The sequence below is a fragment of the Hyperolius riggenbachi genome, chromosome 10 (assembly GCF_040937935.1).
Source record: "Hyperolius riggenbachi isolate aHypRig1 chromosome 10, aHypRig1.pri, whole genome shotgun sequence".
Taxonomy (NCBI): domain Eukaryota; kingdom Metazoa; phylum Chordata; class Amphibia; order Anura; family Hyperoliidae; genus Hyperolius; species Hyperolius riggenbachi.
In genome coordinates, this window is record NC_090655.1 from 115,203,341 (window position 1) to 115,231,049 (window position 27,709).

Here is a 27,709-nt window from a genome sequence, read left to right on the forward strand (position 1 = left end):
AGACCGCTCTACTCGCGAGACTAGCGATTTTAACCACTGATATCAAGAGGTTTAAGTTTTTGTTGACATTTGCTTTGCTTAAAACATTGAGAAGGTGGCCACACAGGATACAATAAAATGATCCAATTTTACGGCAATTTGATAAAAACAATCAGTTGAAAGATTTAAAGCTTTTTTTCAGAATTGTTGAAAAAATCTGATCGATTTCACTTTTTTCCATGAAAGAAGATAGGGAGTGGTACAGTTTCTCTGATCAATCTTATGAAAAGTGAATGGTGTAGGGTAAATTGAAAAAAATTCCTTGTTTTTTTTCATAATTGGAGAAAAATTTTACGCATGTTCAGATTTTTGAAATGACACAATCAATCAGAAAAACTGTAATTCTTAAATTGAAAAGAAGTGTAAAAATAAATCTATGGTGTGTCATCACCTATGTTGTGCAGCTAACCCTAACGGTCATCAAAATCTTCTGGTGGATATGAGCCTTTAGTGTCATTTCTGAGACTGTGAAGAAATGTATGGTGAAACTGGCAGCAACTGTTAACTGCCTAAAATATTACATTTGTTGAAAATCTAAAGGGGGAAGTATACCTGCTGTCCTGTGGAGCAATCTAGTCTATGTTGACTTATTGTTCTATCCATTTCCTTTTTTTCCCCATAGTATTTTATTTACAATTATTACGCCATAGAGGGACACAAGGGGCAGAAACTATTGTACTAACCGGTCTTTTAGGTTGACCGGCTGAGTAAGTTACGCCCACTTGAAGTAAGTTGAAATCAGTCAAAAATGGCTGGATAAATACCGTAGGTAAATGCTGCACACAGTTGATTTTTGATAATGTAAAGACCTGCTATTTCTGAAATGTTACCATTCAGAATTTTAATTGAGACCCGCTAGTAAAAATTATAATAATTCTTGTCTGGCACATGTTTCTTGAAGATTGAGGCTCTCTACTCACTTGTAGGTCGTCTGCTTGATGGTAATATTCTCACTCCAGACTGTAAAGACAGGGACAATGCTATCACATGCTGTAAATATTTATATTCTGTATGACAACCACTTCTATTTTGTATGCGGTAAATGGACTTTATTAAGATGAACATTTTGAATAAAATTCCAGAGTGTTGTAACAAAGCTGTCGCAATGAATGCAGAGTCTAAAGGGAATGTGAAATGTGAGACATAAAAGAGTTCATTTTGCAGTGCATATACTAAACTCCAAAGCCAGCAACTAAAAAACTGTTTTTCTTGGGTTGCATACTCTATACACTAATATATTTTTAATAGATTTTACTCTTAATCAGATTATTATTATTTTTAAACGAGGGCGCTCTTGATTTATGATTAACAGTTTTATCAATCAAACATTGATTAGGAAAGGCCATTCTGTGTCTAATCAAGCAGGCTGACAAGCAATGGCTGCCTTAGCTTAGTACTGCAACAAGCATCGGCAGCAGCAGTGCAATACATTTTACTAAATGTTTGACAAAATTCATATTACAATGATGAAACAAAGGCACCAATCAGAATAATACAAAGTTAAAAGGAATAAAAAATGGGGAAGGGGCACTCACCTCACCATAGATGATTCAACACGATTTATGGCAACTAAAACTTTAATACTGTACGTCATATGCAGCGCGTTTCGCGGGACTCAACCCACTTCTTCAGGCAATAAGGCAGGGGCAGCTTTTTAAGGTTCCAAGCGAGCACGGCACCTTAAGATAGAATCAGTCTTATTCCCTTACTAAGAGATAAATGCAACATTTCTATTGAGCATATTACTATATCAAATTATAATTTATAATCCTGTAAACATCAAAAACTTGATGCTTTTCATTATCATTCCTCATTGTCAGATTTGTAAGTGTGCTGGATAAGGAAAATGATCCATAGTTGTGATGGAAGTATACAGTTTCAGAAGCTAAAGAGGTGCTCCTACCACAGTGAGACCTCAGCCGATTTACTAGGTACAATACCTGAAGAAGTGGGTCAGACTTGTGAATTGTGTTCCTAATGCGCCAATAGAATCCTGTTTATTAAACAAAATTGTCTTAAAGAGACACTGAAGCGAAAAAAAAATTATGATATTATGATTTGTATGTGTAGCACAGCTAAGAAATAAAACATTAAGATCAGATACATCAGTGTAATTGTTTCCAGTACAGGAAGAGTTGAGAAACTCCAGTTGTTATCTCTATGCAAACAAGCCATTAAGCTCTCCGACTAAGTTAGTCGTGGAGAGGGCTGTTATCTGACTTTTATTATCTCAACTGTTCCTGGACTATTTACTTTTCCTCTGCTAGAGGAGAGGTCATTACTTCAGAGACTGCTCTGAAAGACTCATTTTGAATGCTGAGTGTTGTGCAATGTGCACATATTATAGAATGATGCAATGTTAGAAAAAACACTATATACCTGAAAATAAAAGTATGAGAATATTTTATTTGCTGCTAATCTTCTAGTAATTATTCATAGTACACAACCAATTCACTATATCATATTTTTTTTTCCGCTTCAGTGTCTCTTTAAGCCTCGTACACATGCCTTACCCAAGTCGGCTGAGGTGGACGATAACGACCGTCTCAGCTGATAATCAGGCGTGTGTACAGTGGCCCCTGACACCCGACCCAGAATATGCAAGCAATTCGCCCAGTGGATCTACTCATCCCCAGCAATGGCCGATTCTATTGTTTGCACTGCTTCCCTGCCCCCAACCCCAGCATACCAACACAGTGCGTCATCTGCACAGCTGACACGTCTGTGCACCCCAACCCAGCGATGTTGCCCAAGGGTATCCAGGGAGGACCCTTTCATGTACAGAAGAGCTAACTGAGCCAGATTACCGGGACTAATACCAGGCGAACGGAGCCACTCGGGAGGACGGTGAAGGACGCATCGGTGCTCATGGGGCTGGGGGAAGCAAAGGGTAAGTATAAAATCTTTTTATTTGCCCATCTCAGGTACATTCAGGGCCCGTTTCCACTAGAGCGAATCTGCATGCGTTTTCTGCATGCAGATTCGCATAACCAATACAAGTGGATGGGACTGTTTCCACTTGTCAGGATTTCTTAGCGTTTTTCTGTGCAGAAGAAATCTGCACGGCAGAGCCATCAGAATTCGTACACCGCAAAGTGGTGTGCGAATCGCATACAATGTAATTAAATAGGAAAAACGCATGTGTTTTTGCCATGCTTTTTTCTATGCGGTTTTGCATGCGTTTTTGTGTAAAAACAATGTAAAAAGCACACCAGCATTGACATGGTTAAAAATGCTTGGCCACAAAACGCATGCGAAATCGCATAGAAAAACACATGGAAAAACGCATCCGCATGCAAAATCGCACATGCTTTTTCCGCACTGGAATCACACGGCAACAATGGAAACGTACCCTTAAAGGTTTTTTGGGGGGTTTTTTACCTTAAATTTCTTGTAGAGTCCACCTCCCTGTATTACCTACCACCACCATCGGGGCATAGTTTCAGTGTGTGCCATGCATGGGCACTGTTTATGATAGACATGACACTGGGAAGAGAGAGCTGCTTCCAGCTAATGGTGTAAGTCATTGTACAATGTACTCAAATCCATTTCACAGAGAGCTCTCAATACTGTATATTTGGGTGGCCATACATCAGGTGACTTTGGCAGGCCGAAATTGGTCGCATGTATCGATCGGACATACTGCAAGATCTAGGGCTAACATGCTTGATCGCGTGCACAGCAGTAATGCCGTGCGACATCGGGACAAACCCGACGGAACCCCCCCTGATGTAAAATGCAGAGTATACTTTACCTATCCATGTTAACCGCTGGCTCTGGGATATGTCAGCAATACACACACCCCACATGGTTGCCGGAGTAATATGGGCGCGCCACAAATCTGAATCCCAAGAGATTTCATATTGAAATAGATTGGGAATCGGCCTGGGGCATATGGGCAGGTAACAGATCTCTCTCCCATCAGATTAGATCAGGGAGATGTCTGTCTTTTGGTTGACCTGCCCATACACCGTCTGATGTATGGTAACTTTTACTCTATACTTTGTTCCAACTGTTGTTACTTGGTTTGTGCAGAAACTCCTCAAGGGGCCATTTGGGTTATCTGGTATCTCAATCTTTCTTACAAGCTGAGTGACCTGTTTTGTTGAGGCCTGCTAGATTTACAGTAGATGTTAATTTGACCTCTTATTCCTGTAAAACCTGTTGATCAGATAGTCCTCTCTCCATGCATTGATGACATTTGTTTTGCAGGACTTTGATCATTACATTGGTAGGATGTAATAGAAACTATTGATTAATCAGACCAGTCGCTTTTTTTTGCCATTACAAGGTCCATTTAAAGGGGCACTATGGTGAAAAATTGTAAAATTTTAAATATGTGCATACATAGACAAATAAGAATTATTTTTTTTTCCAGAGTAAAATGAGCCATAAATTACTTTTCTCCTATGTTGCAGTCACTTACAGTAGGTAGTAGAAATCTGACTGAAGCGACAGGTTTTGGTCTAGTCCAGTGGTGCTCAACCTTTTTTGCCCCGAGGGCCAAACTTCAAATCAAGAAAAATCTCGAGGGCCGGAACACATGCATACAAAATTTCGATGTAAAACTTTTAACGTTTTTCTAGTAACAGTTAACATGGTGTTGGAAATGGAAAGAAAACGACAATATAAGAATTGTTGTACTCACCATTTGATGCACATTTACTTAATGAGAAGTTTGTGTCTGTGTGGGGCTGAGGGGGCTGTCAGCTCTGTGTGGGGCTGAGGGAGCTGTCGGCTCTGTGTGGGGCTGAGGGGGCTGTCGGCTCTGTGTGGGGCTGAGGGGGCTGTCGGCTCTGTGTGGGCCTGTGGGGCTGTCGGCTCTGTGTGGGGCTGAGGGGGCTGTCGGCTCTGTGTGGGGCTGAGGAGGCTGTCAGCTCTGTGTGGGGCTGAGGAGGCTGCCAGCTCTGTGTGGGGCTGAGGGGGCTGCCAGCTCTGTGTGGGGCTGAGGGGGCTGTCAGCTCTGTGTGGGCCTGAGGGGGCTGTCGGCTCTGTGTGGGCCTGAGGGGGCTGTCTGCTCTGTGTGGGGCTGAGGGGGCTGTCTGCTCTGTGTGGGGCTGAGGGGGCTGTCTGCTCTGTGTGGGGCTGAGGGGGCTGTCAGCTCTGTGTGGGGCTGAGGAGGCTGTCAGCTCTGTGTGGGGCTGAGGAGGCTGTCAGCTCTGTGTGGGGCTGAGGAGGCTGTCAGCTCTGTGTGGGGCTGAGGAGGCTGTCAGCTCTGTGTGGGGCTGAGGAGGCTGCCAGCTCTGTGTGGGGCTGAGGGGGCTGTCGGCTCTGGGGCTGAGGGGGCTGTCGGCTTTGTGTCGGCCTGAGGGGGCTGTCAGCTCTGTGTGGGGCTGAGGGGGCTGTCGGCTCTGTGTGGGGCTGAGGAGGCTGCCCGCGGTGTCCTGCGGAGGAGGAGAGGATAGGGTGGTATTGCGCCGTAGTAATTATAGGCTGAGGTCAGAGGCTGCCCGCGGAGGGAGAGGATCGGGTGGTATTGTTACAGACCGTTATACTAGTATCGGCACTCGGCAAGTAAGTAGTCCCGCGCATACACCCGTGTGTGCTGCGTATTCAGCCCCGGGTAGCGCTGGGATAGTTAGAAAGCCTTGCTCATTGGTTACTGCAGGAACCTTCCTCCAATAGGAATCAGCCTGACACCTAATAAAGTGTAAGTGTTTGGGTGCAACCGTAACTTTAATGGTTAATGAGACCTCACCAGAGGGGCTGGTGGGGTATAACTGTACATTGAGCGTGTACTAAGGTATAACCTCCAGCAAGCTGGAGAAACAAAACTGAAGAGGCTGAATCTCCCGAGGAGCTGGTGATTCAGACTATACTGCAGGTAATTAAGGATAAACTTTAGCCTAACAGAGCTGCTGAACCAGTGGAGCTGGCGCAGTAACACCTCACCAGTGGCGAGGGCCCACTGGCGAGTAGAATGGTCAGACAGGCAAGGCTCAGCAACAGAGAGGTAAGTATCGGTACAGAATTGTGAGACAAGAGAGTAAACAGTAATCAGGCAGAGGTTCAGCAACAGGAAGGTACGTATCGATACAGAATCTTGAGACAAGAGAGTAAACGGTAGTCAGGCAGAGGTTCAGCAACAGGTAGGCAGATAGGCGAAGGTACAGGATCAGAAGGCAGGATCAGAGTCAGAGGGAATAGCTAAGAGTCATACACATGAGATCAAACAGTAAGCAATATCCTAGTCTTGGTGTGAAATCCGTAGCATCAACACCAGGGAACTAGCCTAAGGTCTGTGCGCTAACACGCAAGCATTCACGACAACAGACAAAGTAGCAATGCAGCCCGGAGGCTTATGAAGCAGAGGAGACCTCACTGGCACACCCCCCTCTCATCAGCCAATCCTGGGCGCCGTGGGTCTCCCCTGACGTCAGCCAACCAGCAGGTCAGCTGACGGCCTTCCTCTCTTCATAAAGGTCCCGTCTATGCGCGCGCCTGCGCGCTATGGCAGCCCCCTGCACGGGAGAACGTTCCGTCCTCGGCGTCCTGGACGCCGAACGGACGGATGGCCGCATGGAGGCAGCTGCGGTGGCGGAGCTGTCCGCCGCAGCTCCCTCATTACTTACACGCAGTATGTACTGCGCCTGTACAGTAACCTCCCGACGCGTGGGAGCAAGCACGGCCACAGCCACGCAGCCGCAGTTCTATTCATCTAGTTAGAGGAATAATAAGCAGGTTACCAGCAGCGGGGAACGGAGCATCGGAGGACGATGGTGCGGGACTTTACAGCTGAAGGGGCTGCAAGAAGCCCCAAGTTAGTGTTATTTTTAGCTTTTTTAAAAATACAAGAGAACCCCTTTAAAAGTCATTCTGCTGTTGCATACCTTTTAGAGAAGAGGAAGTTTCGAGTTCAGGTCTGCTTTAACTTGGCACTAAGATGTGTGGTTCTTGTTTAATGATCTCATCACAAATAACAATGATGTCTTGGTCTTGCTTGTATAATTGTTTAGTATGCTCCTACCAATTCTTATATCTCTAAAGGTGGCCATACATGGTACAATTTTTCAATTACATAATTTAGTTCGATTATTCCATTAGATCGAATATAAAGATTTTTCCAGCATGTCCGATCATTTTTCCCGAAAAAACGGGATAATCGTTCGAATTTCTTGATCAAAAATTTTTTTTTCAACTTTCATTCAATTCGATCATTTAGATCGAATAAACTGGAAAATCGAACGTTTTTATTGTACCGTGTATGGCCACCATAAAAATAACCTTTTGTTAGGTTACCTCCGTGCTGGTCTCTAATGCTAGCCATACATCAGGCGATAATGGACGGATTTGACCAAGAGACAAATCTCTCTCTACATACCTCCCAACTTTTTGATTTAAGGAAGAGGGACACTTAACCACGTCAGCCCTACAGTGTCGAAAACCTTATGCTTTCGAGCAACGTTCACCTCCCATGCATTCGCCAATAACTTTCACTACTTATCACAATGAATTGATCTATATCTCATTCTTTCCGCCACTAATTAGGCTTTCTTTGGGTGGTAAATTTTGCTAAGAATAATTTTTTTCTAAATCCATTTTAACAGGATGCTTAAGAAAGAAATTGAAAAAAATCATTTCTCAGTTTTTGGGCATTATAGTTTGAAATTAATATATGCTACCATAATTAAAATTCATGTATTTTATTTGCCCATTTGTCCCGGCTATTACACCATTTAAATGATGTCCCTATCACAATTTATGGCGCCGATATTTTATTTAGAAATAAATGTGCATTTTTTCAATTTGCGTCCATCACTATTTACAAGCCCATAATTTTAAAAAATATAATTATACTCTCTTGACATGCATATTTAAAAAGTTCAGACCCTTAGGTAACTGTTTTGTTTTGTTTTTTGTTTGTTTATTTTATTTTATTTTATTTTTAATGAAAAAATGTATTTGGGTAATTTTTGGTGTGGGAGGGAAACAGCTAATTTTAAATGTAATATAATGTAATTGTTTAATAAAAAATGTATGTGAATGTACTTTACTATTTGGGTACAAGATGGGCACAAGATGGCCACAGTAAAAAAAGTCCTGGATGCGAACGATCTCGCATCCAGGAACTAGAGAACAGGAATTTTTTTGGGGGGCAGAAGCCCTCTTAATTGCAAAGCTCCCTTAAAAGCTAGAAACACTAAATTTGCTGGGAATATTAAGAACAGTGGGAACAAGAGGAAAACATTTTTTTCAAAAAGACCTTATACTTTTTGAGAAAATCAATTTTAAAGTTTCAAAGGGAAAAAGTTACATTTAAATGCATAATTACACGTCTTAGGGAAACCATGGGACTGAGGAGTCAGATTTCAGAAATGCTTTATCAGCACAGAGCCCACAACAAGAAGAAGATGATTCTGTCTGTGAGGAGAAGAGAAGGCAGACAGTATCGTGCATGAGAAAGGCTTGCAGGGGGCATGGAAGGGGGCCCGGCCGCACATTGAGCTGTAATGGGCGTGCACTGGGCGTCCCCATTTCAGCAGATGCAGTCCCAGCCTGATTACAACCCGACTAACCTTGAAAAGGAACAGAAAAGTTGTTGCAAGGGGGAGAAGGGGAAATTGTAAGAGGCTGCAGTAAGTCAGAACACATCAGCACAAGTACTGTAGCATGTTGGATAGTAGAAAGGAGGGGGTAATATTTGTTACAGAGTCTCTTTAAGGCTAACTGGATGAATATTCTCGCCCATTGTTTAAGTGGCAGTTGCGCACACATGCGCATGTGACCACTGCTCCGATTGGTGGCATTACCATGTCGGTGGTTGGGGAAGGGAAGCAAGGTTTCCCAAACCAGTAATGAATGGACATAATGGTTAGGATAGAAGCCTACCAAGCAGTAGGCCTGGGTTCAATTCCTGGCCAATGTATGTGAGTTGGCTTTTGACATCCTACAAAATCCCTAAGCAAGCTCATTTTTCTCTTGGATATATCACAATGGTACATGCTAGGCTGGCTTCAGCATGTAGCATTGTAGTGTGTTGTGTTGGTGGTATAATAGTTAGTATAGCAGCCTACCAAGCGGTAGGCCTGGGTTTGATTCCTGGCCAATGCATGCGAGTTGGCTTTTGACATCCTACAAATCCCTAAGCAAGCTCATTTTTCTCTTGGATATATCATAATTGTACATGCTAGGCTGGCTTCAGCATGTAGTGTTGGTGGTGGTATAGTGGTGAGGAGAGCTGCCTACCAAGCACTAGACCTCCTCTGGAGGAGAAAAAGGGAGGAAGGAGGGAGGGAGATAAGGAAGTCTGTCGAGCACAAATTCTTATTATTAGGCAGAAAATAGTTTGATGGGGAACAAAATTTGCATTCTGTAAAATTCCGGGAGGGAGATAAGGAAGTCTGTCGAGCACAAATTCTTATTATTAGGCAGAAAATAGTTTGATGGGGAACAAAATTTGCATTCTGTAAAATTCCGCGGAATTTCAAACTTTCTCTGCGGAATTCCGCCATAGTGATATAGTAATTCCATTCCATCAGAACGGAATCACCAAATTCCGTCCGGAATCGCAGAAATCTTAATTCCGCGGAATCCAGCGATCATCCCTAGTTCTGACTGCTAGCCTCCATCCTGACTTCCCTCCACTCAAAGTTGACCTTTCCCACCATAAATGCCCCCCTTAGTGATTGCCTCCTCCATTCTTACTTACCCATCTCACCATGGCTGACATCTCCTTAATTACACCCCTCTCAAATCTGGATGCCCCTCATCCTCACTACTCCCAAATGACATCTTCACCCTGACCACCCCCTCATTTCTGAGTGCCCTTTCTCCATCCTCACTTCCCTTTCCCAATCTGGTTAACCTTCTCCACCCAGTTTACACTGCCCTTCTCCATACTAACACGCACACACATTTGCATACATACATACACACCCTGACTGAGCCCTCCATATAGGGTCACCTTTCAGCCCCGACTGCCCTCTCAATTTTGATTATCTCCCCTCCTACCTCACTCCTCTCCACCAGTCCAGGAGGTGTACATGTTTTTTTTCCCCATTAAATGAAAGTAGGGGGACCATTCTAAAACTTGCAGGGGACTCCCATCATTCCTTTTACTCCTATTTATGTCTTATACATTTACAGCTTATTCTGTTGTTTTGTTTGCATGAGTGCAATAAATTACATTACATTAGAAAAATATAATCTTTGCTACAGCTCAATGAAGCATTCAGTATTTACAGTATTTAGCAATAGCAAATACCTCATCCCCATTATTTGAAATAAATAAGAAAGGAACTCGTAAAACCCTAGGGTGGGTTAAGCAGGTCCACTCAGTGTGCTAGGGGAGGACTCTCTGTTGTTAGATAAAAGCAATCCATTCATTCTCAGCAACACAAGACAGTCCAGTGTGTGCTGGGATTAGGACATACTATCACCTACGTGTGAAGCACTGCTAAGATGCCTTCATACACAGTCACCGTGGCCACAGGTAACCAGCGGTTTGCCGGCACAGATAATTACATTTACATAACTCTTGTTGGATCCAAAGGCTGCAGTGAGAAGAACTTACTGGACAAACCTTCCTACAATGATTTTGAAAGAAAAGCGGTAAGACAAATCCTTTACTTCTGGTCTTATCTCATGTGCATTGATACATACAGCAGCAAGTGCTTTCAAAACGTGGAACATACATAGTAAATAGTAAGTACGTTATATTCCATGTGACTGAAAATACTGTTGCCAATATATTATCATCAACACTAAAACATGTTTAGTTTGTGATTGCTTGTATTGGATTATTGTTTTTTTTTCTTCTTAGTATAGAAGTACTGGCCTCTATATATTTTGTTTTTGTGATTTTACTGAACTGTTTCAACTATTCTGAATATTACTTCAATGTGTGTTTCCTTAAAGAGAACCCAAGGTGAGAAGCTGCCATAATTATTTCCTAGCCTGGCACAGTCCTGTTGATCTTCTGGCCAGTTTCACACTTCCATCCAGCGGTAGCAGAGCGGTGTGATCGTCTGATTCCACTGCACCACCCAAAAAAAGCTGATGGAGATTACTGCAGCAGTGCACGGTAATCTCCATTCTGGCTGGAAGCCAAATAGGAAGTGATGCTCTTTAGCGCTCACTTCCTGTGGTCAATTTTCAGTCAGTGTATTGCCAAAATACGCTTCCGCGGATGTGCGATGTGAATAAGTGCAGCGATCAGTTTAAAATATGTGCAGCGCCATAAACTCACATGTCACCGCACATCGCTGTACAAGCTACTATCAATGCGCTGTTACGCTAGCATTGGCCATGCAGCCAAAACGTCACTTCCGCTGCAATGCATCAGACAGATATAATGTGCCCCTTAGACTTTCATTGGTGTAGCATTACCTTGCGGTAAAAACAGGGTAACGCAATGCAACGCACCACTGTGAAAGGGGCCTCAGGCACCAGCAGTGTCTAGGTCACACCCAAACAAGCATGCTGCTACTCCAGTCAGACTTGAGTCAGAGCCACTTTAGCCATAGACTCCACACAAGCATGCAGATCAGGTGTTCGACTGAAGTCTGACTGGATTTGCCACAGGCTTTCTTCAGGTGTGTGATTCAGACACTTCTGATGCATGAAAATTCAGCAGTATAGCCAGGCAACTGTTACTGATTAAAAGAAAATAAATATGGCAGCCACCCTATCATCACTCACTTCAGGTGTCCTTTACATACACATTGTATATTAACCTGTCGCATACTAATTCCTTTAGATTGATTTTTATGATGTCACCATTTCTGAAGATCTTGGAGACATTCAGCTGATTAAAATTGAGAAGCATAAATACTGTTACAAGGATGACTGGTACTGCCGCCACATTACAATAAAAACACCAACGGGTGATTACTTGGAGTTTCCTTGCTACAGATGGATCAGCAATGATAAGGAAATTGTCCTTCGTGAAGGGTCAGGTCAGTAAGATCGATTTCGAGAGGATGACAAGAACTGTCAGTTGTGCATTTATTAAACAAACAAATGACTGTGGTCCAATGTGGGAATAACTCCCATCCATCAGTGAGGCTGCTGCAGGCCTGGATTTACTAGAGGCAGGGATGGATGTTTTTAAACATTTACTGTAATACTTTTTTAAAAATCTTAAAAAAAAATAATGGTTTATTTGTTTTTAGTACACTCCTGAAAAATGCATGCAATTCTGCAAAGAGTGTTCCCAGCCTCAACAATAGCAGAGAATTCTCCAATCCAGTCTCCTCAACGCTTTACATATTGAGTTTATTCCCACTGCAAGGTCACTGCTTCTCTCTCTGTTCACTGTATACAATACAACCAGCAGAAACAGTTTTGCTGCTTTTTCTCATTTAAGAAAATTAGATACTTACCTAAAGAGAGGGATGCTTCAGGAACCTATTGAGGCTTCCCTCCCTGCTCTGATGTCCCCCGTTGCTCTGTGCGACAAAGCATTGTTACTTATCACAACGGGACCGCGCAGCTCTTCTTTCTGCAGCGTGGCTGCGCACTAGCCGACTGAGCTCGCCTGTGCATGAGCAGTTAGCCGGAGTCGTGGGCTCCGTGGTACTGTCCATGTGGGGTCGGGCTCACACGGCTACTGCGTGGCCACGCTTTAGGAAAAAGAGCTGCGTGGCCCCAATGTGGAGGGTGGCCATGCTCAGCAACAGGAGACAATGGAGTAGTGAGGGAAGCCTCAATGGGATCCTGAGGCTTACCTCTCTTAAGGTAAGTATCTGATTTTGATCCCGAGCTTCGTGACCTTTAAAGTGATATGCCTCTTCTGTTTATAACAAAAAATAATGTTTTCTTTAGTAGCAACACTATAATCTCTACAGTTGTTAATTGGCCAGTTTGTTTCTCTTTGTATATTTCTGAGGCTTAAAGTACCATTGGTCCTTCCCACGTCCATCTATTTGTGTGCGTTGTCAGGGCACAATGGGCCCATATGCAAATTTTTTTCTCCTAGGAAATATTTTCCCATCTTATCTATAAAATGTGTTTTAAGCCACCAGCAAGAAAGAAAATACTCCGAATAATTTTGACAGTACTTTTCCAAATTCTTTTCATTATTTTTTCAATTGTAGAGTGCTAAAAAGTCATTTTAAACAGAAGAGAAAACTTAAGAGAAAAAGTAAATTAAATAAGGACCAATGGCCCATATGTAATTCACTTTTATCCTGAGTTTTCTCCTAGCTGATATTTTTAAACATGTCAATAAAAGGCACTTTAAACCGTAAGCAGGAAATTTGGGCGCATGAGGCAAGTGGACAAAAAGGGCGCCGCCATTCACTCCCATATTAAATATCCTTTGACGGGCGAAGAAAAAAAGGGTGCCCAGAGATTATTAACGTTTTTCAAACTGCTCTTGTGATGATTTAAGTTTACAAAATGCACCCGTGACGAATCACGTTTACAAATATACTAAACATATCTATCGTATTTACCTAAACCGTTATTTTAAATTTTATCACTTGCTGTTTGTAAAACATTATCATCCACATAATAAAGCGATCAGTAAGTAAATCGTAATATATTTTTTACAGTCACCATTTGTAAAACATTATTATCCACACAATAAAGCAATCACTAAGGGGGTCTTAAAGCCGCTTCTACACGCGTAGATGCAGCTTGATTGATAAGATCCGACAGGACGGATCTTGCTTCTGCCGATTCCCTGCTCGCTCCCCGCGAGGGGACAATGGCAGGGAATCGAGCGGAAGATAAGCGGCGCCGGCGGGGACGAGCGGGGAATCGAATGCGGCGCACGCGCGGCGAGCGGGGACGCGGCTGGCATGCGCGGGGACGGGGAAGAGGCGATCCAGCGGCTCGATTAGCCGTGTAGATGAGGCTTTTGGTTAGGCACCACCAGTGGGGTCTTAGGCACCACCAGGGGGGTCTTAGGGTTAGGCACCACCAGGGTGGTCTTAGGGTTAGGCACCGCCAGGTGGATCTTAGGTTTAGGCACCGCCAGGGGGGGGGGTCTTTGGGTCAGGCACCACCAGGGGGATTTAGGATTAGACACCACCAGGGGGGTCTTAGGGTTAGGCACTACCAGGGGAGTTTAAGGGTTAGAGATAGGTACAGGGAGGGTTGTGTGTGAGAGTAGGGTTAGGTTTAGTTGTAGTAAAATGTTAGTAATATTTACTAATGTTTTACTACAGTTATTACAAACGTACTTATATTTTTTTTCATTGTTATAAACAATATTTTCAGAATTGTTACATTAAGAAACGATAAATGAAGGTAATACACAATATTATAAAATTATAACGATTATATATATATATATATATTATCCTTTTTAACAAACGTAATTATAAGTTTAACTTTAAAAAGATTAATCGTATTCACAATTTGCGATTTTATGGACATTATTAAAGGTTTTCAATTTGTAAAACATTATTGTAAACTAAATACAACATAATATTTTTATAAATGCGATTACCGCTTATCGTTTACATCACGCGCCCCTTTTTCCTGACGCCCTTTTTGCATGGAAGCCTTTAGGCTACTTTCCCACCAGGACGTTGTGTTTAGGGGACGCTATAGGTCGCATAACGTGCCCCTAACGCAACGCCTGATGGTGTTGGAGCAGGACGCTACCAAGAGCCGCGTTAAAAGCAGCTCTTGGTGCACCTGCTCTGTCGAATGCGCTGCAGAGACCACATGAGCGGAGCTCTCCGCATCACGTGGTCCCGCCAGCCAATCAGCAGCCGCTCCTGGAAGTAAACACTGCAAGTGCAGTGAATATAAAGTAGCCATGTGCCAAGCTACGTAGCGGCCTTTCCCCGCCTCCTCTCCGCCCACAAAATAAAAAAAAAACCATACTGAGCATGTGCAAACAGTCTAACGCGGCTTAAGCCGCTAGAACACACAGTATGCTGCACTTCAAACGAACGTGCAGCATTACTGTGTAAGGCAACGTGGGCACTGTGAACAGCCCATTGATTTTTCATTGCCGTTCGGTGGGGTGCGTTACAGGCTGCTCTAACGTGCGCCTGTAACGTCCCACTGTGAAAGCAGCCTTACACCACTTTAGCGGCAAGCAAGAAAATGCTTAAAATTGTTTTTCACCAATTTCTAGGGGAGGCAGGAAATTTGGGCGCATGAGGCAGGTGGACAAAAAGGGCGCCGCCATTCACTCCCATAATAAATATCGTTTAATGGGCGCCTAACAGGAAAAAAGGGCACCGGAGAAAAATAACGTTTTACAAGCGGCGCCCGGAGACTTTTATTGTTTTATAACTGCTTCTCATGATTACGCATTATTTAATGATTTATAATTTTTAAAACATTATTTTTAAACGAAAAATAGTACAATATGTTTTTAAAACATTATTTTTAAACGAAAAACAGCACAATATTTTTTTAAAACGTTATTAATGCTTATCACAGGGGGGTCTTAGGGTTGGGCACCACCAGGCGGGTGGTTAGGGTTAGGCACCACCAGGGGAGTCTTAGGTTTAGGCACCACCAGGGGGATCTTAGGGTTAGGCACTACCAGGGGGGGTCTTAGGTTTAGGCACCACCAGGCAGGTCTTAGGTTTAGGCACCACCAGGGGTCTCTTAGGTTTAGGCACCACCAGGGGGGTCTCAGGTTTAGGCACCACCAGGGGGATCTAGGGGTTAGGGTTAGGTACAGGGAGGGTTCTTTGTGAGAGTAGGGTTAGGTATAGTTTTAGTAAAATTCTTATTAATCTTTTATAAAACGTTATTATACATTTCACTTTTTAAACAGGGAAGATTAACGTTTTTACAATTGCCGATATCATACACATTATTTAATGATTTAGAACTTTATAAAACATTCTTTCTAAACGAAATATACCAAAAAAAATTGTAAACGTTATTCATGCTTATTATTTAAAACCCTGCACCCTTTTTTCCCGACGCCCTTTTTTAACGTACGCATTTTTAGGTACTTTTTCAATCATAAAATGCTGAAAAGTTGTGATAAAAAGAATATAATAATGATCTACTAGGAGATAACTCAGGAGCAGGGGCACCTCTAGCCATTTTTTCACTCCAGGCGAGAAACCCTGCGGCGCCTCCACTCCTTCCCCCCCCCCGGTGGTGCCCCCCATGAAAATAATCATAATGCGGTAGCGTTTCACTAGAAAATATTCTTAATGCAGCACCGTTTCATTAGAAAGTCATAATTGGGACAGAAGGAGGCACACAGAGGGACAGAAGGAGGCACACAGAGGGACAGAAGGAGGCACAATGAGGGGCAGAAAAATGCACAAAGTGTGGCAGAAGGAGGCACAGGGAGACAGTAGTAGGCACAAAGGGGAACATAAGGATGCACAAAGGGGAAGAGAAAGAAGCACAAAGGGGGACAAGAACAACCAGGGGGTGGGGCTTAATCCAGCAACATTGCGCCCCCAGGACCAATGGCACTCCAAGCAATGGCCTGTACTGCCTATGCCTAAAGGCGCCCCTGCTCAGGAGAAAAAGTTAAAAGTAAATTGCACACGGGCCAGTGTGTGTTCATTCATGGATAAGTATGTACAGTGTCTGGATAAAAAAAGCAATATTCTGTCTCTACACATGAGTGTGTGCAAAACAAAAGAAGAAAACATTCTTCGATGCAAACAGTCCATAGAAGCTGTCAGTTCTAAGCTTTTTTTGCAAGAGTTCCTACATCTTGGCTCATATGCAACTTTTTCTCTGTTTTCATTTTCTGTTTAAACAACTTTTCAGCAATCTGCAATTTAAAAAGTACTAAAAAGTAGTGTTGGGCGAACACCTAGATGTTCGGGTTCGCAAACGTTCGGCGAACATCGCCGCGATGTTCGGGAGTTCGCGCCGAACTCCGAACATAATGCAAGTCAATGGGGACCCGAACTTTCGTGCTTTGTAAAGCTTCCTTACATGCTACATACCCCAAATTTGCAGGGCATGTGCACCTTGGGTGTGGGTACAAGGGGAAAAAAATATTTGAAAAAGAGCTTATAGTTTTTGAGAAAATTGATTGTAAAGTTTCAAAGGAAAAACTGTCTTTTAAAGAGACACTGAAGCGAAAAAAAAATGATGATATTATGATTTGTATGTGTAGTACAGCTAAGAAAAAAAAATTAAGATCAGATACATCAGTCTAATTGTTTCCAGTACAGGAAGAGTTGAGAAACTCCAGTTGTTATCTCTATGCAAAAAAGCTATTAAGCTCTCCGACTAACTTAGTCGTGGAGAGGGCTGTTATCTGACTTTTATTATCTCAACTGTAATTGAACTGTTTACTTTTCCTCTGCTAGAGGAGAGTTCATTACTTCACAGACTGCTCTGAAAGACTCATTTTGAATGCTGAGTGTTGTGTAATCTGCACATATTATAGAATAATTCAATGTTAGAAAAAACATTATATACCTGAAAATAAAAATATGAGAATATTTTCTTTGCTGCTAATCTTCTAGTAATTATTCATAGTACACAACCAATTCATTATATCATATATTTTTTTTCGCTTCAGTGTCTCTTTAAATGTGGAAAATGTCATGTTTCTTTGCACAGGTAACATGCTTTTTTCGCCATGCAGTCATAAATGTAATACAGAGAAGAGGTTCCAGGAAAAGGGACCGGTAACGCTAACCCAGCACCAGCAGCAGTACACGTGATGGAACAGGAGGAGGCGCAGGAGGAGAAGGCCACGCTTTTTGAGACGCAACCCAGGCCTTGCATGAGGACAAAAAGCGTGCGGATATAGCAATGCTTTTTGCCGCCATGCAGTCATAAATGTAATACAGATGAGAGGTTCAATAAACAGGGACTGGAAACGCTAACCCAGCAGCAGCACACGTGATGGAACAGGAGGAGGCGCAGGAGGAGAAGGCCACGCTTTTTGAGACGCAACCCAGGCCTTGCATGAGCACAAAAAGCGTGCAGATATAGCAATGCTTTTTGCCGCCATGCAGTCATAAATGTAATACAGATGAGAGGTTCAATAAATCGGGACCGGCAACGCTAACCCAGCAGCCGCAGCAGCACACGTGATGGAACAGGAGGAGGCGCAGGAGGAGAAGGCCACGCTTTTTGAGACGCACCCCAGGCCTTGCATGAGGACAAATAGCGTGCGGATATAGCAATGCTTTTCGCCGCCATGCAGTCATAAATATAATAAAGATGAGAGGTTCAATAAACAGGGACCGGCAACGCTAACCCATCACAGATGGTCATTGTTCATGTTACTTGGTTGGGGTCCAGGAGTGTTGCATAGTCGTTTCCAATCCAGGATTGATTCATTTTAATTTGAGTCAGACGGTCTGCATTTTCTGTGGAGAGGCGGATACGCCGATCTGTGACGATGCCTCCGGCAGCACTGAAACAGCGTTCCGACATAACGCTGGCTGCCGGGCAAGCCAGCACCTCTATTGCGTACATTGCCAGTTCGTGCCAGGTGTCTAGCTTCGATACCCAATAGTTGAAGGGTGCAGATGGATTGTTCAACACAGCTACGCCATCTGACATGTAGTCCTTGACCATCTTCTCCAGGCGATCGGTGTTGGAGGTGGATCTACACGCTTGCTGTTCTGTGGGCTGCTGCTGCATGGGTGTCAGAAAATTTTCCCACTCCAAGGACACTGCCGATACCATTCCCTTTTGGGCACTAGCTGCGGCTTGTGTTGTTTGCTGCCCTCCTGGTCGTCCTGGGTTTGCGGAAGTCAGTCTGTCGGCGTACAACTGGCTAGAGGAGGGGGAGGATGTCAATCTCCTCTCTAAAGTCTCCACAAGGGCCTGCTGGTATTCTTCCATTTTGACCTGTCTGACTCTTTCTTCAAGCAGTTTTGGAACATTGTGTTTGTACCGTGGATCCAGAAGGGTATAAACCCAGTAATTGGTGTTGTCCAGAATGCGCACAATGCGTGGGTCGCGTTTAATGCAGTCTAGCATGAATTGAGCCATGTGTGCCAGAGTCCTGCCAGAATCCTCATCATCCTCTTGTGAGCGTTGTGATAGTTGTTGTGATGCATCATAGTCGTCACCTTCTTCCTGGTCTGCTTCTGCTGACCATTCGCGCTGAATTGTGGAAGTCCAACGTGCACTGCTCTGTCCCTCGTCAGTGGTGGCAGGAAATTCCTGCTCCAACTCCAGCTGTTCCTCCTCCTCTTCTTCGTCATAGCTGCTGGGGCCAGCGTTTCCTGAGGCGGATGGCCTGATGTTGGTACCATCACGCTGATCGTTTTCTCCTTCAGATTCCCCCAGTTGCATCATGACAGCTGTTTCCTTGATTTTCAACATTGACCTCTTCAGTAAACACAGCAGTGGTATGGTAATGCTGACTGAAGAGTTGTCACTGCTCACAAGCAACATGGATTGCTCAAAATTTTGGAGGACTTGGCAGAGGTCCAACATGTTGGCCCAATCGGATCCACAGAAGCTTGGCAGCTGTCCGGATGCGCCTCGGTACTGCGCCGTCATGTACTGGACCACTGCACTCTTCTGCTCGCAAAAGCGGGCTAGCATGTGCAGCGTAGAATTCCAGCGCGTAGGGACATCACACAGCAAGCGATGGTGGGGGAGATTGAAGCGCTCCTGCATCTTGGCGAGTGCCCCCGAAGCAGTACTGGAATTTCTACAATGTTTGGCCACTCGTCGCACCTTCAACAGAAGATCGGCCACGCCTGGGTATGTCCTCAGGAACCGCTGAACTACTAGGTTCATCACGTGCGCCAGGCAAGGGATGTGTGTCAGCTTAGCCAACCTTAAAGCGCGAATGAGATTACTCCCATTATCACACACAACCATGCCCGGTTTCAGGTCCAGCGGTGCCAGCCACAAATCCGTCTGTTCCTTTATTCCCCTCCAAATTTCCTCCCCTGTGTGCTGCTTATCCCCAAGACAGATCAGCTTCAGCAACGCTTGCTGACGCATGCCAACAGCGTTGGAGGAGAAGGAGTCAGAGACGTAGGTGCTGCTGTTGTTATCCAGTGGGAGGGACGGCGGTGCAGCTGTTTGCGGCGTGGGCAACACCCGCGGTGTAGCAGGTGAGGAATCGCTGCCAGGCTCCACAAGGTTCACCCAGTGCGCGGTAAGGGAGATGTATCGACCCTGGCCGAACGCACTCGTCCAGGTGTCAGTGGTGAGGTGAACCTTGCAGGCAACGGCATTCTTCAAGCTTCGGGTTATTTTGCTGACCACGTGCTCATGCAACTCAGGCACTGCAGAGCGCGTAAAGTGGTAGCGGCTGGGAACCACGTAACGTGGGATGGCCACTGACATCATGCCCTTGAAGCTGTTTGTCTCCACCACTCGATATGGCAGCATTTCGCAGGCCAGAAGCTTGGCTATGCTGGCTGTTACTGCCACGGCCCGGGGGTCATTTGCTGGCAATTTCCTCTTGCGCTCAAACATCTCCGAGACAGACAACTGAACCGTAGGGCTGCACACTGAAGGGCTGTTGGTTGTTGTGTTTGGTGAACACTGGGAGACCTCAAGAGCACTACTCCGGAAAGTGACAGTGTCAGCGTCGTCTGATGTTTGTGAATGTTGTGAACCACGCAATGGCTGGGCTACTGCTGCTGCTGAGGCGGGTCTGGTGGTGAGTCTGGTGACCCCAAGGGAGGCAGTGTTGCTGGTACCCTGTCCTGCCGCGTTTGCCCACAGAGTGGGATGTTTGGATAGCATGTGGCGGCTCATGCTGGTGGTGGAGAGGTTGTTAATACTTTTCCCCCTGCTCAGGCGGGTCTTGCACACCTTGCAAATCGCCATAGTACCATCCTCAGTGCAGTCTTCAAAGAAAGCCCTGACTTTGGAGCACCTGCCTTGCTGGCGATTTCTGTTTGCGCCTCTTTTGCCTCTCACTTGAACTTCCACGCTTGTGGTGCCTGAAATTGCGCGCCGCCTACCTTGTGGCACAAGACGAACTCGTGCAGCAGTGGGTTCTTCAACAGACTCATCTGTGCTGCTGCTACGACGGCGATGTTCTCGTTCACAAACAAAATCTGGGTCTATGTCCACATTGTCCATACCCTCCTCTTCCATCTCCTCAAACTCGTGTCATTGTGGGGGGCCGCCGCCGTGGAGTAGAGCTCCCCAGAACAACCTCTGCGCAGCTCACTCCAACGTCGTCTTCCAGATCTTGTCGGCCGACCTCCTGCAATTGCAACCTCTCCTGCCCAACTTGCTCTGGGATTTGGGTTTCAAAGTCCTCGGACTCGCCTTGTATTTCAGTGCGCGGTGCATTTCCCACAGTTAATGGTTGTGAATCCGGGCACAACATTTCTGGCTGTTCCTCCATTGACCTTTCAAAGGTGGAAGTTTGTTGGGCTGGGAATAGCTCCTGCGAATACCCCATTGTGTCCTGAGGTAATTCATCGGACTGGTTATCTGGCAGTTGTGTGCGTGGTGTCGCTGCCGGTTGTGTCAGCTTTGTGCCCACTGGCTCCTTGTAACTGGCTGAGGACTCGGACCTCGTGCGTGATGTGCTGGTGCTGCTTAACCCACTGCTGGACGCTTGAGAGGTCATCCAAGTAATTATCTGGTCCTGTTCTTTTGGATTTGTGAGGCTTGTTGTCCTGGACAACATGGGCGGTATTGAGTGGGTTTTCTTGGGTGCTCCCCTGTGGCCTGTACGTGAACCATCAGGGGAAACACCTCTTCCCTTGCCCCTCCCTCTTTCACCGGATTTCTTCCTCATTTCACTTATCCTTAAAGTACACGCTGACTGGCAGCAGTACAGTGGCAGTACAGAAATGCTATACAGTGGTGGGTGAGCGGTGTACCACTATTCCCAGCAGCGACACAGAGCACAATGCTATACAGTGGTGGGTGAGCGGTGTACCACTATTCCCAGCAGCGACACAGAGCACAATGCTATACAGTGGCGGGTGAGCGGTGTACTACTGTTCCCAGCAGACACAGAGTGGCAGTAAACACAATAATGCTATATAGTGCTGGGTGAGCGGTGTACACAGAGTGGCAGTAAACACAATGCTATATAGTGTGGCTGAGCGAGCGGTGTACTACTGTTCCCAGCAGACACAAAGTGGCAGTAAACACAATGCTATATATAGTGCTGGGTGAGCGGTGTACACAGAGTGGCAGTAAACACAATGCTATATAGTGTGACTGAGCGAACTGTGTACTACTGTTCCCAGCAGACACAGAGTGGCAGTAAACTCAATGCTATATAGTGTGGCTGAGGGAGGTACACAGAGTGGCAGTAAACACAATGCTATATAGTGTGGCTGAGCGAGCGGTGTACTACTGTTCCCAGCAGACACAGAGTGGCAGTAAACACAATGCTATATAGTGTGGCTGAGCGAGGTACACAGAGTGGCAGTAAACACAATGCTATATAGTGTGGCTGAGCGAGCGGTGTACTACTGTTCCCAGCAGACACAGAGTGGCAGTAAACACAATGTTATATAGTGTGGCTGAGCGAGGTACACAGAGTGGCAGTAAACACAATGCTATATAGTGTGGCTGAGCGAGCGGTGTACTACTGTTCCCAGCAGACACAGAGTGGCAGTAAACACAATGCTATATAGTGTGGCTGAGCGAGGTACACAGAGTGGCAGTAAACACAATGCTATATAGTGTGGCTGAGCGAGCGGTGTACTACTGTTCCCAGCAGACACAAAGTGGCAGTAAACACAATGCTATATAGTGTGGCTGAGCGAGGTACACAGAGTGGCAGTAAACACAATGCTATATAGTGTGGCTGAGCGAGCGGTGTACTACTGTTCCCAGCAGCGACACACAATGACTGGGGGGACCCTGGCTAGCGTGGCTGGAGCGCGAACTACCCTGCCTGCCTACCCAAAGCTAAACCCACAGACAAATGGCGGAGATATGACGTGGTTCGGGTATTTATTTACCCGAACCACGTGACAGTTCGGCCAATCAGAGCGCGTTCGGGTCCGAACCACGTGATCCGTTCGGCCAATCACAGCGCTAGCCGATTGTTCGGGGAACGTTCGGCCATGCGCTCTTAGTTCGGCCATGGCCAAACAGGGTGATGTTCTGCAGAACCCGAACAGTGGCGAACACTGTTCGCCCAACACTACTAAAAAGTAGATTAGTACTCATAATTATTTGAGTATTTTCTTACTTGCTGGTGGCTTAAAAGGATTTTTTTATTGATAAGGTGTAAAAAATATCACCTAGGAGACAGAGTTAATAGCATATGGCCCCTAGTTTCACAACCAGTGATGCTGGGAATACACCATACGTTTTTTTTCAGCAGATGTTTCGAAAGATAATTTCCGACATGTCCGATCTTATTTCCGATCGTTTTTCTGACCGGTTTTTCATAGATGTCAAAGGAAATTGATAAGAAAAGATAAGAAAATCGATCGGAAAAAAGATCGGATAGTAAATTGACTGAAAAATCTCATCATGTATTCCCAGCATTAGAGAGAGTGATTAAAAATGGTAAAACGCTTCCAGTTTATTTGTATTGTTTGAACTGATAAAACTGATTTAAAGGACAACTGTAGTGAGAAGAATATGGAGGCTGCTATATTTATTTCCTTTTAAACAATACAAGTTGCCTGGCAGCCCTATTGATTTATTTGGCTGCAGTAGTGGCTGAATTTCACCAGAAACAAGCATGCGGCTAATCTTGTTGGATTACTGGATCTGTTGCATGCTTGTTCAGGATCTATGGCTAAAAGTATTAGAGGCAGAGGATTAGCAGGATTGCAAGGCAACTAGTATTGCTGAAAAGGAAATAAATATAGCAGCCTCCACGTACCCCTTGCTTCAGTTGTCCCTTAAAGGACATTTTAAAAAAGTATATAAAACTGTATAAAATAAAAACTGTACAGGAAGTCCTCGGTTAACGAACGAGATAGGGACTGCCCACTCGTTCTTAACCTGAATCTGTCCGTAAGTCGGGACTACCTGTTCTGGCCCATTGAAAAGAAAGAATATGGGCAGTGGAAGGTTAAATAGAGGCCTACTCACCTGATCCTCGGCGGTAGAAGGTGCCCTCGTGGTGCCCGGAAAGTCTGCAGCCCGTCCTCTCGCTTCCTCCATTGTTCCCCGGCGGCTCCTGGCTTTACATGTGGCGCATAATGACGTAATCAGGAAGAGCCCCCTAGTGGCAGTGCTTCCTAATTGCGTCATTGCGGCCAGGCATGACGTCATGCGACTGGGCGGAGCTATGGTCGCAGCGTTCGTATCGGCGGGTCGTTCGTAAGTCGGGCGTTCGTAACCCGGGGACTACCTGTATATATAAAAGTATATAAAATGTTATTTCTATTCATTGATCAACCCAATGAATCTTTAGGGAATTTTACAACATTAGTTCTATTTTACCATTTTTTCTGAAACAGCAAAGTTGGCTACGCATGATGTAACTCAGATCCACAAAGAACACAGGAGGGAAGAACTGGAGGAGAGGCAGCAACTATACAGGTAATATAAAAATATGTGATTATTTTATATATGCATATTTAGGTGTTTTTGGTGTTTTTTTAAGCATATATAAACCTCTGTGGTGGAAGAAATCTATGTTCCCCAGAACGACTTTATGTTGTATGATGCTTGGATTTCTCCAACTATCACTGTGGTAAGATAACCTCTCTCTTCTTCTGAGTTTTCTCCAAGGAGATATTTTCAAAAATTACCAATAAAGTACCTGAAATGAAATTGGTACTTACCTGGGGCTTCCTCCAGCCCACCGTAGGCCGCAAGGTCCCCCAGCGTCCTCCTGGCTCCTCTCCCGATCCCACTTCAGGAAGTGTTGGGCCGACACTTGGCCTGGCAATGAAATCGCCAGCGGGACCAGGAGAGGAGCCAGGAGGATGCCGGGGGACCTCACGGCCTACGGTGGGCTGGAGGAAGACCCAGGTAAGTAACAATTTCATTTTTTACTACTGCTTGGGGTCCTTTTATTGCTCCTTGCACATCAGAAAATGCTCAAAATAAATGTTTTGTTACTTTTTTATCTACTTTTAGTACTTTTTCAATTGCTGCTAAGTGCTGAAAAGTTAGTTTTTAGATAAGATGAGAAATGATCTGCTAGGAGTAAACTTTAATTGGATAAAGGCCTGTATCTCTCACTCTTACTGGCATTGGGCACAGGTGATTTCACCAGCTGGCAAGTAGACGTAAACGGTTATGTCTAGAAATAACCAGCTTGGCTTTGTAACCCGTACGTGAATTTTGAGTGCAATGGAAAATTGGACACAGGAACAGTGCCAATAGTAGAATATTGGTAAATTTACCAATACTCTACTATTTAAAGTGTCAATCTTCCATTAGTAAAATATCAGTAATTGTTACCAATAATTTTCTATAGCTAAATCTAACCTTATCCTCACACAGAACTCTCCACTACCGATGCCTGGCCCTAACCCCCCTGGTGGTGCCTAACCCTAAGACCCCCCTGGTGCTGCCTAAACCTAAGACCCCCCTGGTAACGCTTAAGCCTATGACCCCCCTGGTGATGCCTAACCCTAAGGCTCTTTCCTGGCTGCTGAAGAAGCCGGATTATACCCTCTTGCAAAGGGTCCCCCCGAAACGGTGCTGTCAGGGTATATCTCTGGACTATGGAGATACTCTATTGTTAACCACTTGAAGACCACAGGTTTATACCCCCTGGTGACAGACAATTTTTTACAATTCAGCAGCACTTCGCCACTTTACTGATTTATTGCTCGGCCATACAACTTACCTGTGCTATATCGCAGCACTGTATAAATCTAAATAGCCTTTTTTTTCGAACACTACAGCCTGCCAACTTTGATCGCGGCTGGTGGGATGTTAACGGATCCCGCTCTGTTTACAGCCGGGGTTGCACGCTCGCTTGCTTCCCAGCTAATCCTCGCCCACCACACTTGACGCCAATCGGCGTTAGGAGGTCCCCAGGGCCAGAGCTACCATAGGAAAAAATGGCCAATTGCCCTAGTGCCCCAGAGCCTGTAGGGGCCCTCCAAGGTGTCCCTCCCCCATTTTAACTGTTGCTCCCCAGGGACTCTGCTGAGTCTGTTAAGTTGGGAGGTGATTGGGGGAGGGTCAGCAGCCAGCTCAGGGGCCCAGGAGGGAAATTTGGCTGCAACAAAGGGCCTCAAATTACGGTTTTTGGTCGAGGGTTTCTGTTTGGGGGGCCCCAGACTAATTTTGCCCTAGGGCCCAATTGTTACTTGAACCGGCCCTGGCGGTCCCAGGAGAGCCACTCTGTGGCCGCCCATTGGCATTAGGTGGTTGCAGATTGGTAGTCATATACTGTTGTTTCATTGCTCCATTACGTTAGGCATATCTCTATGTTAGTGGTATATGATGTTACTGCCATTGTCAGGTATGCATTGAACTGAATCCATAGAAGTATTGATCTGCTTCCACTTGTTGCATACAACTGTATCCTATGCTAGAGAAAAGTACAGAGCACTCCACTCAACCTTCGCTCACTAGGGCAGTGCAGGAGCAAGGTGTCTTTAACCCAAACGACCAGCAAAACAAGAGGCTCTGCACAATGTCCATGGCAAAATCATAAAACTTCCAATTTATTAAATCAGGTTAAACCAGTATAACCAGACAGCTGACATGTTTAGGACCGACAATGGCCCTTAATCATAGTATCCTATGCTAGTCTAAGGGCTAAATTTTCTGTACATATTTTTTGCCTTTCTGAGTTTGTACACAAATTCTTGCCTTAATCATATGCTGGTGTGCAAGTCAATTCTTGTATAGTGTACTAGAAAGGGTTTACAGCCTAATTTATGGACTGAGCACCCATAAGCTATTTGCTTCTGTACTTTAAGTGCTAAGGTGTGCAAACCTGTTTTCTTAACCACTTTACCCCAAAGCGGTTTTTGCCCTAACAGACGAGCGATTTTCGCGTACGTTAAAAAGGGGCGCTGGGAAAAAAGGGCGCGGGGTTTTAAACGATAAACATGGATAACGTTTAAAAAAATATTGTATTATATTTCGTTTAAAAATAATGTTTTATAAAGTTATAAATCATTAAATAATGTGCATGAAATCGGCAATTGTGAAAATGTTAATCTTCCGTTTAAAAATTTAAATGTATAATAACGTTTAAAAAAAAATAGTAAGTAACCCTCCCTGTACCTACCCCTAACCCCTAGACCCCCGTATTGGTGCCTAAACCTAAGACTCCCCTGGTGGTGCCTAAACCTAAGACTCCCCTGATGGTGCCTAAACCTAAGACCCCCCTGGTAGTGCCTAAACCTAAGACTCCCCTGGTGGTGCCTAAACCTGAGACCCCCCTGGTGGTGCCTAAACCTAAGACTCCCCTGGTGGTGCCTAAACCTAAGACCCCCCTGGTGGTGCCTAAACCTAAGACCCCCCTGGTGGTGCCTAAACCTAAGACCCCCCTGGAAGTGCCTAAACCTAAGACCCCCCTGGTGGTGCCTAAACCTAAGACCCCCCTGGTGGTGCCTAAACCTAAGACCCCCCTGGTGGTGCCTAAACCTAAGACCCTCCTTAGTGATCACTGTATTGTGTGTAGAATAATGTTTTAGAAACAGTAAGGGATAAAATATATTACAATTTGCGTTACGTACTGGCCGCTTTATTTTGTGAATAATAATGTTTTACAAACAGTAAGGGATAACATTTAAAATAATGTTTTATTGAAATAGGAAACGTAAATCATCACAAGCAATTATAAAACATTAAAAATCTTCGGGCGCCGTTGGAAAACGTTATTATTCTCGGGCGCCCTTTTTTCCTCTTCCGCGCCCAGTAAACGATATTTATTATGGGAGTGAATGGCGGCGCCCGATTTGTCCACTAGCCACCTGCGCCC

General features: G+C 44.8%; 1 protein-coding gene across 1 annotated transcript in view; it reads left to right on the top strand.

Annotated features, from left to right (window-relative positions):
- The first annotated feature begins 10,394 nt into the window (after positions 1-10,394).
- The window catches only part of LOC137533914 (polyunsaturated fatty acid 5-lipoxygenase-like), a 52,161-nt gene continuing 34,846 nt past the window's right edge, over positions 10,395-27,709 (top strand). The window contains exons 1-3 of the mRNA XM_068255224.1: positions 10,395-10,590; positions 11,738-11,936; positions 24,270-24,351. Of these exons, the coding sequence (XP_068111325.1) occupies positions 10,441-10,590; positions 11,738-11,936; positions 24,270-24,351 (431 nt within the window). The 5' untranslated portion in view covers positions 10,395-10,440. The remainder of the gene's footprint in view (positions 10,591-11,737; positions 11,937-24,269; positions 24,352-27,709) is intronic.